Below are 13807 nucleotides of genomic sequence, written 5' to 3' on the forward strand. Positions count from 1 at the left end.
TCCTTATAATATAAATTATGACTTTAGTATTCAACTTTATCTTAATTGTTCTATATCCTTCACATTTTATACTTGTCCTGATTAATCTTCAAATTTAATTTCTCATCAGAGTATTTAGATATGGCAGAGTAGAGGAAACAAGAATAAAAACATTAACATTTGGAGTCAGTGAAGAGCCACAGTTGAATTTCTGATATGAGATGTCTATGACTGAAATGAATGCACACAAAACAAACCCATCATTAATAAAAACAAATGCTTAAAGGGTGAAGTCTGAAAATGAATGTACAATATTCAAAGAATAACTATCAATTCTCATATAGAGAGCCTCAGTGAAAACGAAGCAGTGATTTTTAAAGTCACTTTTACGAAGCCTATTTCTTATTTCTAATTCATTGAGTTGCTTTCAATGGAAACCTATTGGTAGGTAATAACGATTTCTGTAATAATTCTTTCTATGCTCCTAATGAAATGGAGACTAAAGACCAAAGTGGGAATAGGAGAGAGTGAGGCAGAGAGAAGGAAAAGAAAGAGAAGGAGAAAGAAGGAGAGGGAGGGAGATGAGAAGATGAGGAGGAAGCGGAAACGAAGAGAGGAAAAATAAGAGGAGAAAGAAGAGAGAGACGGGGAGAGAAAAGAGCTCTGACAAATACTTCAGGTCAACAAGACTTTGGTGGGGGGGCAGATACTCCCTTGTTTAATGATTTTAGAATTTTTTTCAAGCAGTTTAAAATGAAAAAAAAATTTTAACTTTTAGGAGGAATAACTTAGAAAGTCCATAGCCAGACTATAGTGACTATATTAAATTTGCTGCTTTCTGAAATCAAGACCTCAGCACACTTGTATAGAAGGTTTATAACTACTTAATTTTCTGTGAGATAAAGGTGCCTCAAAACATAAAACCTATTATATGAAATATTTATTTTATCATAAGGATTAAATATAAAAATAATCTAGTATGCCACTAAAATATCAAATAGAAGTAATGTTCTATTTTAAAGAAAAAGAAAATGATTTAACAAAGCAAAACTGCCTATAAAATTTGATGAATATTATAAATTTCAAAAATTTTAACCTATAAATATATTTCCAAATATAAATTTGTAAACTTGTAATATGTATACACTATTAGCTCTGTGAGAAAAACATATTAAATCTCCACAAGTCTTTCACAGCCTAAAAAAGTAAAATAAACTATTAAGCTTTTTCCCCCAATAGAAATATGATATTAATACACTGGAACAAAGAGAAAATAGTTTTTTAAGAAAATCTACAACTGGTAAGCAAATAGGAGTCATGTTGGTAATATCTGTCATAACTCTAGTGAGAAGTTTGAGTTCAACCTGGAAGACTGTGTAATTCCTTTATTCAATATCTCCTGACATATGCCATAACCTTAACTATTGATGTCTGTGCCTCAGGCATGAGACAACTACACACATGACTGCTTTAAGATTTACTTTAATTAAATCAAGGAGTACCTAGTATGCTGTGTGCATGTGTGCTAAGTTGCTTCAGTCATGTCTGACTCTGTGTGACCCTATGGCCTGTAGCCCGCCAGGCTCCTCCACCCATGGGATTCTCCAGGCAAGAATAGTGGAGTGGGTTGACATGCCCTCCTCCAGGGGATCTTCCCAACCCAGGGATCCAACGTGCATCTCTTGTGTCTCCTGTATTACAGGCGGGTTCTTTACCACTAGCGCCACCTGGGAAGCCCACCTAGTATGCTGCTGCTGCTGCTAAGTCGCTTCAGTCCTGTCCGACTCTGTGTGACCCCATAGGCGGCAGCCCACCAGGCTCCTCTGTCCCTGGGACTCTCCAGGCAAGAACACTGGGGTGGGTTGCCATTTCCTTTTCCAATGCATGAAAAGTTAAATGTGAAAGGGAAGTCGCTCAGTCGTGTCCAACTCTTAGTGACCCCATGGACTGCAGCCTACCAGGCTCCTCCGTCCATGGGATTTTCCAGGCTAGGGTACTGGAGTGGGGTGCCATTGCTTTCTCCAACCTAGTATGCTAAAGTAGCTTAGTTTTATGAAAGAAAATACATGGTCCCTAATTTTTTTTTTTGCATTATATAATACTTGATATATCACTGATTGATACCCGTTACTTAGAAAATCCACTAAAATATTTAGAATTTAATTTCAGGATTAGGAAATTTATTCTGACTTAAAATGTAACAAATTATAGTTAAATAACATATATCAAAAGACCCATTATATTATTGTAATACTGTATGCTATATATAGTATAATACTATACTATATACTAATATATATAGTATAATACTATTCTCCAGGCCAGAATACTGGAGTGGGTAGCTTTTCCTTTCCCCAGGGGATCTTCCCAACCCAGGGATCAAACCCAGGTCTCGTGCATTGCAGGCAGATTCTCTACCAGCCAGCCACAAGGGAAGCCCAAGAATACTGGAGTGGGTAGACTATTCCTTCTCCAGCGAGTCTTCCCAACTTTGGAATCAAACTGGGATCTCCTGCATTGCAGGCGGATTCTTTACCAACTGACCTATTAGGGAAGCCCGCTCTACATTATAGTACTTATTATTGTTGGACTAATCATGTATTTGGGGGTAATAGATATATATTATCTACTTATTTTATTATATTATACAATTATACATTATTCCTGGGATAGCCCTATATTTTTATTTTTATGTTAACGTACAATTCATAAAGAACCTTATGTGGCAATCTAACTTTTAATACAACAAAAGGTCACATTTAAGGAACACAGTTTAACTTTTTATAAAACTACAAATATCAAAAATAGCTCTGAGGAATTAGGTTGACCTATATCCCTAAGACAGTCCTCAGTTCAGTTCAGTTCAGTTCAGTCGCTCAGTCGTGTCCGACTCTTTGCGACCCCATGAATTGCAGCACGCCAGGCCTCCCTGTCCATCACCAACTCCCAGAGTTCACTCAGACTCACGTCCATAGAGTCAGTGATGCCATCCAGCCATCTCATCCTGGGTCGTCCCCTTCTCCTCCTGCCCCCAATCCCTCCCAGCATCAGAGTCTTTTCCAATGAGTCAACTCTTCGCATGAGGTGGCAAATATGAAATAAAGAAATCCTGGAATTTTCTAGTCCTCTGAAGAGAATCTTGAAGAAACCAAGCTATATACTCTTATGGATCTGTACTTATGCACCTGGGGTCTCCAGACCTTTATGCTAGGAAGGAAAACATGCTTTATTCTGGTTATTTGGCACTTAAGTTGTGAATGAGAAACAGTTATATCTCTGGGGAACAAGGTTAGACCAAAGATAAGGGTGGAACCAGAAGTTTCTGGACAAGCTACACACTAAGATGTGAAGGAAATACACATGAGTCTTTAGGGAGAAAGTTTAGGTCTCAAACCCATTGTAGAATGTACAGGAAAATGAACAGAAATTCCCTGGGGAGACATGGTCTTGTAACAGTAACCAGCGAGTGATCTCTATTAGCTCTCTTAATCTGGGATTCAGTTTTCTCCCCTTTTCAATGAGATTTTTAAGGTTTCCTAGAATTCTAGGATTTTATAATGCAACAACTCTTCATATTTCATACGTTAAAGACTGATGATGAAGTGAGTTCCTTCTACATAGAAAATAATGTGGCAGTTCCTTTAAGTCACTTGAAATTAAAAGAAGCCATCAACATTTGATATGAGCCACAGTAAGATCATGAACTCCCTATTAACAAATTCAGACTTAAACTGAAGAAAGCAGGGAAAACCACTAGACCATTCAGGGATGACCTAAATCAAATCCTTTATGATTACACAGTGGAAGTGACAAATACATTCAAGGAATTATATCTGATAGACAACAGTGCCTGAAGAACTATGGACAGAGGTTCGTGACATTGTATAGGAGGTAGTGATCAAGGCCATCCACAAAAAGAAGAAATGCAAAAAGGCAAAATGCTTGTCTGAGGAGGCCTTAGAAATAGCTGAGAAAGGAAGAGAAGAGAAAGGCAAAGAAGAAAAGGAAAGATATACCCATTTGAATGCACAGTTCCAAAGAATAGCAAGGAGAGATAAGAAAGCTTTCCTCAGTGATCAATGTAAAGAAATAGAGGAAAACAATAAAATGGGAAAGAGTGGAGATCTCTTCAAGAAAATTAGAGATACCAAGGGAACATTTCGTGCGAAGATGGGTTCAATAAAGGACAGAAATGGTATGGACCTAACAGAAGCAGAAGATATTAAGAAGAGGTGGCAAGAATACACAGAAGAACCATACAAATAAAGATCTTCATGACCCAGATAACCATGATGATGTGATCACTTACCTTGAGCCAGATATCCTGGAATGAAAAGTCAAGTGGGCCTTAGGAAGCATTACTATGAACAAAGCTAGTGGAGGTGATGGAATTCCAGTTGAGCTATTTCAAATCCTGAAAATTGATGCTGTGAAAGTGCTTCACTCAATATGCCAGCAAATTTGGGAAACTCAGCAGTGGTCACAGGACTGGAAAAGGTCAGTTTTCATTCCAATCCCAAAGAAAGGCAATGCCAAAGAATGCTCAAACTACTGCACAATTGCACTCATCTCACACGCTAGCAAAGTAATACTTAAAATTCTCCAAGCCAGGCTTCAACAGTGCATTAACTGTGAACTTCTAGATGTTCAATCTGGGTTTAGAAAAGGCAGAGGAACCAGAGATCAAATTGCCAACATCTGTTGGATCATCAAAAAAGCGAGAGAGTGCCATAAAAACATCTACTTCTGCTTTATTAACTATGCCAAAGCCTTTGACTGTGTGGATCACAGCAAACTGTGGATAATTCTTTAAGAGATGGGAATACAAGAACACCTTACCTGCTTCCTGAGAAATCTGTATGCAGGTCAAGAAGCAACAGTTAGAACTGGACATGGAACAACAGACTGGTTCCAAATTGGGAAAGGAGTATGTCAAGGTTGTATATTGTCACTCTGTTTATTTAACTTATATGCAGAGTATATCATGTGAAATGTCAGGCTGGATGAAGCATAAGCTGAAATCAAGATTGCGGGAAAAATATCAATAACTTCAGATATGCAGATGAACACACCCTTATGGCACAATGTGAAGAACTAAAGAGCCTTGATGAAAGTGAAAGAGGAGAGTGAAAAAGTTGGCTTAAAGCTCAACATTCAGAAAACTAAGATCATGGCATCTGGCCCCATCATTTCATGACAAATAGGTGGGGAAACAATGGAAACAGGAGAGACTCTATTTTTAGGGGCTCCAAAATCACTGCAGATGGTGACTGCAGTCCATGAAATTAAAAGACATTTGTCCCTTGGAAGAAAAGCTATGACCAACCTAGACAGCATATTAAAAAGCAGAAACATTACTTTGCCAACAAAGGTCCATCTAGTCAGAGCTATGGTTTTTCCAGTAGTCATGTATGGATGTGAGAGTTGGACCATAAAGAAAGCTGAGCACTGAAGAATTGATGCTTTTGAACTGTGGTGCTGCAGAAGGCTCTTGAGAGTCCCTTGGACTGCAAGGAGATCCAACCAGTCCATCCTAAAGGAAATCAGTCTTGAATATTCATTGGAAGGACTGATGCTGAAGTTGAAGCTCCAATACTTTGGCCACCTGATGCAAAGAGCTGACTCCTTGGAAAAGACCCTGATGCTGGGAAAGACTGAAGGCAGGAAGAAAAGGGGATAACAGAGGATGAGATGGTAGGATGGCATCACCGACTCAAGGGAGATGAGTTTGAGCAAGATTTTGGAGCTGGTGATGGACAGGGAAGCTTGTTGTGCTGCAGTCCATGGAGTTGAAAAGAGACACAACTGAGCAACTGAAACGAACCGATCAACATTTGGGAAATAATAAAATAGTCATATAGTCATATATATATGGTCAAATAATAAAATAGTCTCCATGTCAGTTTAAAAACACAACATATCTGCTTTTTAAAAGCATTATAGGAATAAAAAAAAAAAGAAACTGACAGTTCAGATTATATTCAAAAACACTCCTAAATGAGTAAGTTTGATGGGCCTAACCACTGGAAGGGTTAAAAGATACATGGTTTGAATGTAGATAGAACATAGGATCAAGTAACATGAAATGAAAAAAGACTTTTTTTCACCTTCATATTTCAAAATTCTACCGGGGTTTGGAATCTACGTATTAAACTTAAAATACTTAAGGTAATATGTAAACTAACTGATTCACTTTGATAAATTTACTACCAATCTGAAATCCCTACGTTAAAAATCCTTAATTCATATATCTGCAAAATCTGGCACTAAAGTGTCTTTCCCTAATGATGTACCACTTTTGTTCTTGCCAAATCCTACTTCTCTACCTTTCCACAATATAAGGTAAGAAGTACTACTTTGCTGGAAAAAAAAAAAAAATACAGAGCCTAAGGTTTAAATTGTCTTGAACCTCACAGGATTCATTGTACACATACATCCAAGACACTGTTCAAGACACTAAAGATCCAGTAGAGAACAAATCATATTAAATTTTGCTCTAGTGTTTACTTTTGGCACTACTGTTTCCACTAATATCAACAACAACACAGCAATAATAGTAGCAGCCACATTTTATTGAACACCCAAAGGGTTGGCAGAGAATTAGATGGTTAGATAGTATCACTGACTCAATAGACATGAATCTGAGCAAACTCCAGGAGATAGTAGAGGACAGCGGAGCCTGGTGGGCTACAGTCCATGGGGGTCACAAAGAGTTAGACAGTACTCAGGGACTGAACAACAGGAACACTATAAACCTAGCACTCTGACAGTCTTTCTCTATTTTCTCATTTAATCTTCACAAAAAATTATAAACAGGTATTATTCTTATTTTACAAGTGACAAAGGTGAAGTTCAGAGATCTTCTCCAATATCAGGTATCTTGTAAATTGTAGAGTTAAGATCCCATACTTGTTCTCAAAAAACATGTTCTTTTCAATGTGCCATGCTATGGGCAAGACACCAAGAAATACAGATGGTTGGCACTGCAGAGAGAGCTCTAGAAATTTAACTTTCCCATTAAAAACTGGAGTGGTCCAGTGATTTGAAATGTAATAAGAAAGTAAAGGATTAAAGAAAAGAAAATCTATTTTTCACTCTTTTATAGTTCAAATTGTTCTAGGGAACCTGAAGATAAGACTACTGTCTCCCATTGGCTATATTCATTTTCTTTCAAATGTGTTGAAGCATTTTTGAAGGCTGCAAAAATAGGTCAGACAACTAAAAGCAAAATGATATAGAGATACAAAATTGTGTCAATGGGTTATATCCCTTAAGAAAAGGTAAAAGGTAATTTATTTGAAAATATGTGATTTATTATCACTATTTTTGAGAATGTTCACTGTGCCCTTGTTATACTGTTAATGCCTGCACAAATAAGTAAGCAACTTTTTATGTCATTGCTTTTAAGATATTATTTCAAATGAAGAACATCAAGAAATTAAATGTATGGCAATTTGCGACAATTTTATTCCAACTTGCAGATGAATGAAGATGTAATGCTTTAAAAAAGATATTTTTTGGAGCAGAAATGGAATACACTTGAACTGGCTTAATATTGAATCACATGCCTCCATACAGTGAGATGAGCTTCGCGCCACTGTCGAAACAGAGCCCAAGGATGCCCTCACCTCTCTGTCTTGCTGGTGTGGAGGTCCTTTCTCATGTCTTTGTTTCATCCCACATGGGCTAGTATGCCCCTTTTGTTGGCCTCCCAGCCCCTGCACGCATAAGTAACAGACTTAAGCTGGTACACCATGCTCCCACAGGGACTCTGCCAGGCACCAGAGGGAGAGCATGCACGTGACTAGATCCAGACAATCTGGGCCTTGGCAGAGGGTTTCTGAAACAGCAACAAGGGGCTGGTCGCTATTACTCTTTTCAGAAGCTTGATGCAGGCAACCTCCTATCCACTGCCTCCCATTCCCATCTCCTCCCACTGTTAGAAACATTGCCAGTGCTAAGGACTTTATGGGGAAAAAAAAAAAAAATTACTCTGAGGTACCGCTGTTTCAGCCACTTCAATAAAGCAAACTGTTGACTCCCCCTGGTCAATATTAAAATTCTTCCATGATTGTTTAGTTTGCCACAGCCTACAATAGCACATATAGGATATCAGGAATTTCCTGAGCAAAATCACATTAGTTTCACAGAATACATTCAAATAAATGATTTTTCATTTGAATTGTCTCCAATTAGATGGATCCCTCAAGACAGTCAGTCTTTATTATGTTTTTATTCAAAATTCTGTCAGTCTTAATATGTTCTAGTGTTTCTTAACACTAATGCCTTTCTCTTAATCACAACAATGAAGCTTTAAGTTATACTTTTCCACAAATAGAGGGGGAAATGATTTTGAAAAATGAAACCAGTGAAAGTTTTAAACAGTAAACTTCTGTTAAATTCCCTGTGAAGTTCAGTTATCCTTTTTTACTGGAAGAGATGCATCATGCCAAGTGGCTGAAACCTGAAGACTATGTGTAAAATCTACACATTTGATTTTACGAATAGGCAAAACATTACATGTGAACTTAAACGCTAACATTATAATAATATCAAGCTTTGGCTAAGAAACAAAACATATATGCATGCAAAAAATTGTGTCAACACCTGTTAAAATGGGTGGTAATATCTAGTAATAACTTAACAGATTACTTAAATGAGAGGGAGAAAACCTTACCTTGCTAAAGTCAACTGTGCTGTTTTCCCTGCTCACATCATTTTTATTCTCAACACAGGCTGGTGCAGACTGAGGAGAAACAACCTGGCCTGCTAAAGAGATTGTTATTACAAAATACAAACAATTACTTACATAATTCTAGACATACTGCATGCAATATGAATTAAACTAAACTAACATAGGTTTTTTAAATGAATTTATGAGGTAAGCATGAAGGGTCAATATAAATAGATATCAAGAAATACAAATATTCTTATTTATCAGTTACAGATAGAAATGGGAGAATTCAGTCAAGGAAATGAAAATTCATTCTCAGATTAAAACTAAACACTTACTCTGCAAGAAGAAAGAACAACTACAAAAATGATTTTAATCTAATTACAGTCTTGAAACATCAGTGATTTTTAAATTTTATCCAAAACTATGATATATATACATCTCTTATGATCTAAACTCAGACTGAATAATTTTATAGATAATTTTTTTAAAGAGCAAATATTTATCTGAAAAGTACATAGCATATTTACAGTTTTCTACTGCATCTGAAAAACAAACCAAAGAGAGAAAGTTCTTTGACAACAGCTTTTGGAAATTTCTATATGAGAGATTCAGTTAGAAATACCTTCACCTCATATATTACAAATACTGTGTATATATTATGCTTCTCACTGTTCAATTGTGTAAATATATTGATATTAGTCTGCAAAAGATCAATAAATTTGAATTGTATTTGTTTTCCATTAATACTAACTAGCAACTTAATTACTTTGTAGTCTTTTTCCCATTAAAAGAAAGATCATGATATTAGTTAAGTGGACAGTACACCTAAGAATGTGACAATGGTTAATGAAGGATAATTACATTTCATTATTCACTAAAGATGAAACATTCATTTCAATCACATTATCTGAAATCTGTTCATATTTAGGAATTCAGTTATAAAAATAAATGTTTGCTTAATCTCACATGTATCTCTCTTTTCACTAACCTCTCCCTACCCTCACTTGTTACTTTTACTGTGATATGAGTAATAGCAACCCAGCTTTGAAGCCTTGATCATATTTTATGACCATTACTCAGTTACTCCAAAATACTGCTCTTATTCTCCACTGTCTTAGATGGTAATATTCTCGTTTCTCTCTGCCTAATTCTTCTCTCTACCTCCCTAAATCCCAACTTTATCCAAAGTTTACTTTTAGACTCATCTCTAATCACTGCAGTCTGCACTTAACTGAAGTTCTCTAAACTGCTAGTGCACATACAAACAATACTTCTTTAAATTCTCTCTTGAAATCCACTTATTCATTGATACCTAGAAATTACCAAGTGTGATGTAAAACACTAATAATTTACTTTCAAATATTACTATCATTTTGCTTTTTGAACATTAAGCCTCTCAGGCAGGGGTCATTTTAAAATAGGTACAATTGTTATGGTTTAAAATTATTATCTTGCCAGAGAGTAATGGGCTTAAGGTTCTTCTAAAGTTTAAATATTTCACTGATTTCATTAAACAAAGTAAAGCAACACATTTGATGAAGATTTTTTAAATGAGTTTAAGAGAAAATTCACCTTAAATCATGTATACATGATTCTGATTACAGCAAATTCCAAAAATTATATTTTAGAGAGATGACAGACTTAAGCTTCATCAGTTATTTTCATTCTCCCATTTCTAACTGCAGTGTGCAGCTATGACTGTGAACTGTTCATTAGCAGACATTTCATTTATCATTCTCAAAATAATAACTATACTTAAAAAAAAACCTTTTACATAATGCATTTGTGCTACTAACAGATGTCTTCAATCACCAGTTTCACATCATTTCTCCATATGAGTTAGAACATTAGATATATTTAAACCTAAATTTACTGAATGTTCCATAAAACTAAATGGTGAAATTCAAGGCATGGATAAATTAAATAAACATATATCTGCTTTCTTATAATAATTTATTTCATGTGATAGAAAACCACATGGAAGAACAATTATTTTACTCAATGAGCAGACACAAAAATAGTCACCCTAATAAAAAATCATCAACTTTAAAGAGATTTCATGGGATAGAAAATATGCTGCAACTTAAAATTTGAAGAAATTGCACAGCCTATGTTTTCACATATATACTCAAAAAGCAGACTATTTCATAAATTACCTTTAACTCATGAGATATGTTTAAAACTGGCACCTGTATTTCCTCTTATAAACATTAATATATTTTGAGATTTACTGTTCTATGCTATTCTTATTCTAAACATTTTATAAAATATTACCTCATAAAGTTGACTATCAGGAAGGGATTTGAAAAATGTTTTCTATAACTGTTTTTGTGACATGGATAATAACCAGTAGAGAGTATTTAACTAGCAGGAGACATATTAGATGATAATTTTCCTACTAGTTCCAGATTCTAAGTATGTGCATAGAATGCATATGCCAATGCAGGGGACAAAAGCATAAAAACTATAAGTGTGTGACATATGAATACAACTCAAAAGTTTGATATCACTCATATGTCAGAGATAATAGTTAAATATTAGCAAATATTAGTAAACACATTTAATCTCATCAAAGTTTAAAGAGTACTCCAATTCTTATTTCTAATGTGTATGTTAATTTGTTAAAATGGAACAACATATTACATGTATATACTCTAAGGCAGTATCTGAAAGTAACAGGATACAGAAAAATGCACAGGTATAATATTATTATTGAAAAATTAAACACAAGGTTTGGTTTGGGTTATTTTGAAAAAATTGAAGCCTTTAAATAAAGCTTAAAATTTTATTTGTTGTATCTACCTACCACCTGCCTAAAATGTGCACATGAACTACAGTCTATTTAACTACTGAAAATTTTATAAATTAAATCATTTTTATAATTCTGTTATCAACTATCTTTCTGTCTAAACACTGATTTCTTTAGTTTATTCCAGTTATCACTGCCTTTCAGAAGAAGGTGATGGATTAGACTTCAAAATGACTCTCATTAACTCAAATATATAAGAAGAATCAGTAAATTTAGGTTTTGAAAGAGCATCCCTTATTTTCTCATTCATATCTAAAGCAATACTAGTTCACAGAATACAATTTTCAGGTACAGGATTTTATACTCAGCCAGAAGTGAATATGTTTCCTAAAAGGATAACAAAGAACTTGCTAGGATTTTCCCCACTCCAGGATGAAAGAGTATAGAGTTAGGATTTAGCATTCACATATACATGTAGCTGCTGCTGCTGCTGCTAAGCCACTTCAGTCGTGGCCGACTCTGTGCGACTCCATAGGCGGGCAGCCCACAAGGCTCCCCTTTCCTTGGGATTCTCTAGGCAAGAATACTGGAGTGGGTTGCCATCTCCTTCTCCAATGCATGCATGCATGCATGCATGCTAAGTCGCTTCAATCATGTCTGACTCTGTGCAACCCTATGGACAGCAGCCCACCAGGCTCCCCTGTCCACAGGATTCTCCAGGCAAGAATATCGGAGTGGGTTGCTATTTCCTTCTCCCATACACATGTAGAAGTTCTATGAATGCTATTTTTATTATAATTTTTCCAATCAATATGCCACCATGTTTTTGAACATACATGTTTTTGCCTGTTTCTTTGTATTACCTTCACTTGGACTGTTGATCACTGTCCATATTAATATATTCTATAAGTAAATGTCATTGCAATATTTAATCAATTTATTATTATAATATCTAAATAACTTTTAGAGATTAAGATGATTATCCAAAAAAAGACATTTATTAACTTAAAACTTTATTATATTTAGGGTAAATTATTCAGAAACTGATGAATTAGCTAAAAATTAGCTGAGACATGTTCATGATTGGGTTTCCCTGGTGACTCAGATGGTAAATAATGTGCCTGCCATGCAGGAGGCCTGGGTTCAATCCCTAGGTCAGAAAGATCCCCTGGAGAAGGGAATGGCTACCATTCATGATTATTTAAATGTAAACACTTAAGAAACCAGTACTTTTATTTTTCCAACCTTTCAAATTCAAAGAGTTCATCATCTTAAATCCAAAATTCCAGTATTTGTTATACATCTATATCAAAGTATATATTACATAGTATTCACATCAACAACTGCTTGAATTAATTTTCCTTTGAGTCATGAATTCATTTTTTTCCTCTGGACATCCACGTAGGGGTTATATATAAGTTAAATAAAAAGTTATTATATGCCATGTAGTTTTTCAAGGCAAATCATAAAAGATATGGGCAAGCACAGGAGGAAACTGAGAGCAATTCAAGCAACCTCTAACTAGAAAATAGAAGCTCTGCTTGTTACACAAAAATTTTTCACCAAGTCTGTTGTGAGACTAGCAGAATCATTTCCCTCACCATAAAGTTGTGGGGGAGGAACATGAGATTATCTCAAAAGAATTAGTTTGTTTTTGTTTTTGTTTTTTTACTTTAAGTAGTGTCAGCATCATTAAAGCCTCTCAATACTGAAACACAACCATAAAAAAGTTCTCAAAAAGATTATTAAAATTACATTAATTCATTTAAGTCCTTACTTATAGTTTTCTTCCTCTTTAAATAAATTATGTATATAAAACAGCAGCCTTTAAATTTCTATTTGGCCAAATTCAAATCAATAGGAGAAAAATATATCACTGAAGTAAACCAGTATTTTCTATCGCTTAATCCACTGAAAATCACATGTAATAGAAGGAAACTGGGATGAAGACATGGAGGTACAATGCTGTTAACCTATAGACCGAGCTGGTTTACACTACCTCAGAAACCTTCAACGCATTTAGAGTACCCAAAGGGTAGGAGATGAGGGAGGTACAGAGATGAGATGAGCCTGTTAGAGACAGACACAAGACAGAGCAAAATAAAGAAATGTAAAAATGAATGACAAAGTTACATACATGTGTAACAATACATTTATCCATGGGAATAGAAAACATGAAGAAAGAAAGGCTAAGTATTTAGAAAATGTTGATTAGGTGAGCTATACTTCAAAAACATGAAAATATGCACATAAAAACTTGGAGAAAAATTAGTATGTCTGAAAATCATTATGTAACATAAGAAATAAATTTAAACACATCATCCTAGAAATATTTTTGCTGTTAAGACATATTCTTGAGTTTCCAAAACTAAGTAGCGACAGTACAGTTTCTCAACAGACCA

The 13807-nt window shown here is 35.2% G+C and overlaps 1 protein-coding gene across 2 annotated transcripts in view; it reads right to left on the reverse strand.

Moving 5' to 3' along the window:
* The window catches only part of SLC4A10 (solute carrier family 4 member 10), a 343935-nt gene that overhangs the window by 128044 nt on the left and 202084 nt on the right, over positions 1-13807 (reverse strand). For both annotated transcript variants that reach the window (XM_069574340.1, XM_069574339.1), the window contains exon 7: positions 8657-8748. In XM_069574340.1, coding sequence (XP_069430441.1) covers positions 8657-8748 — 92 coding nt within the window. The remainder of the gene's footprint in view (positions 1-8656; positions 8749-13807) is intronic.

This window comes from Ovis canadensis, chromosome 2 (genome assembly GCF_042477335.2).
Source record: "Ovis canadensis isolate MfBH-ARS-UI-01 breed Bighorn chromosome 2, ARS-UI_OviCan_v2, whole genome shotgun sequence".
Taxonomy (NCBI): Eukaryota; Metazoa; Chordata; class Mammalia; order Artiodactyla; family Bovidae; genus Ovis; species Ovis canadensis.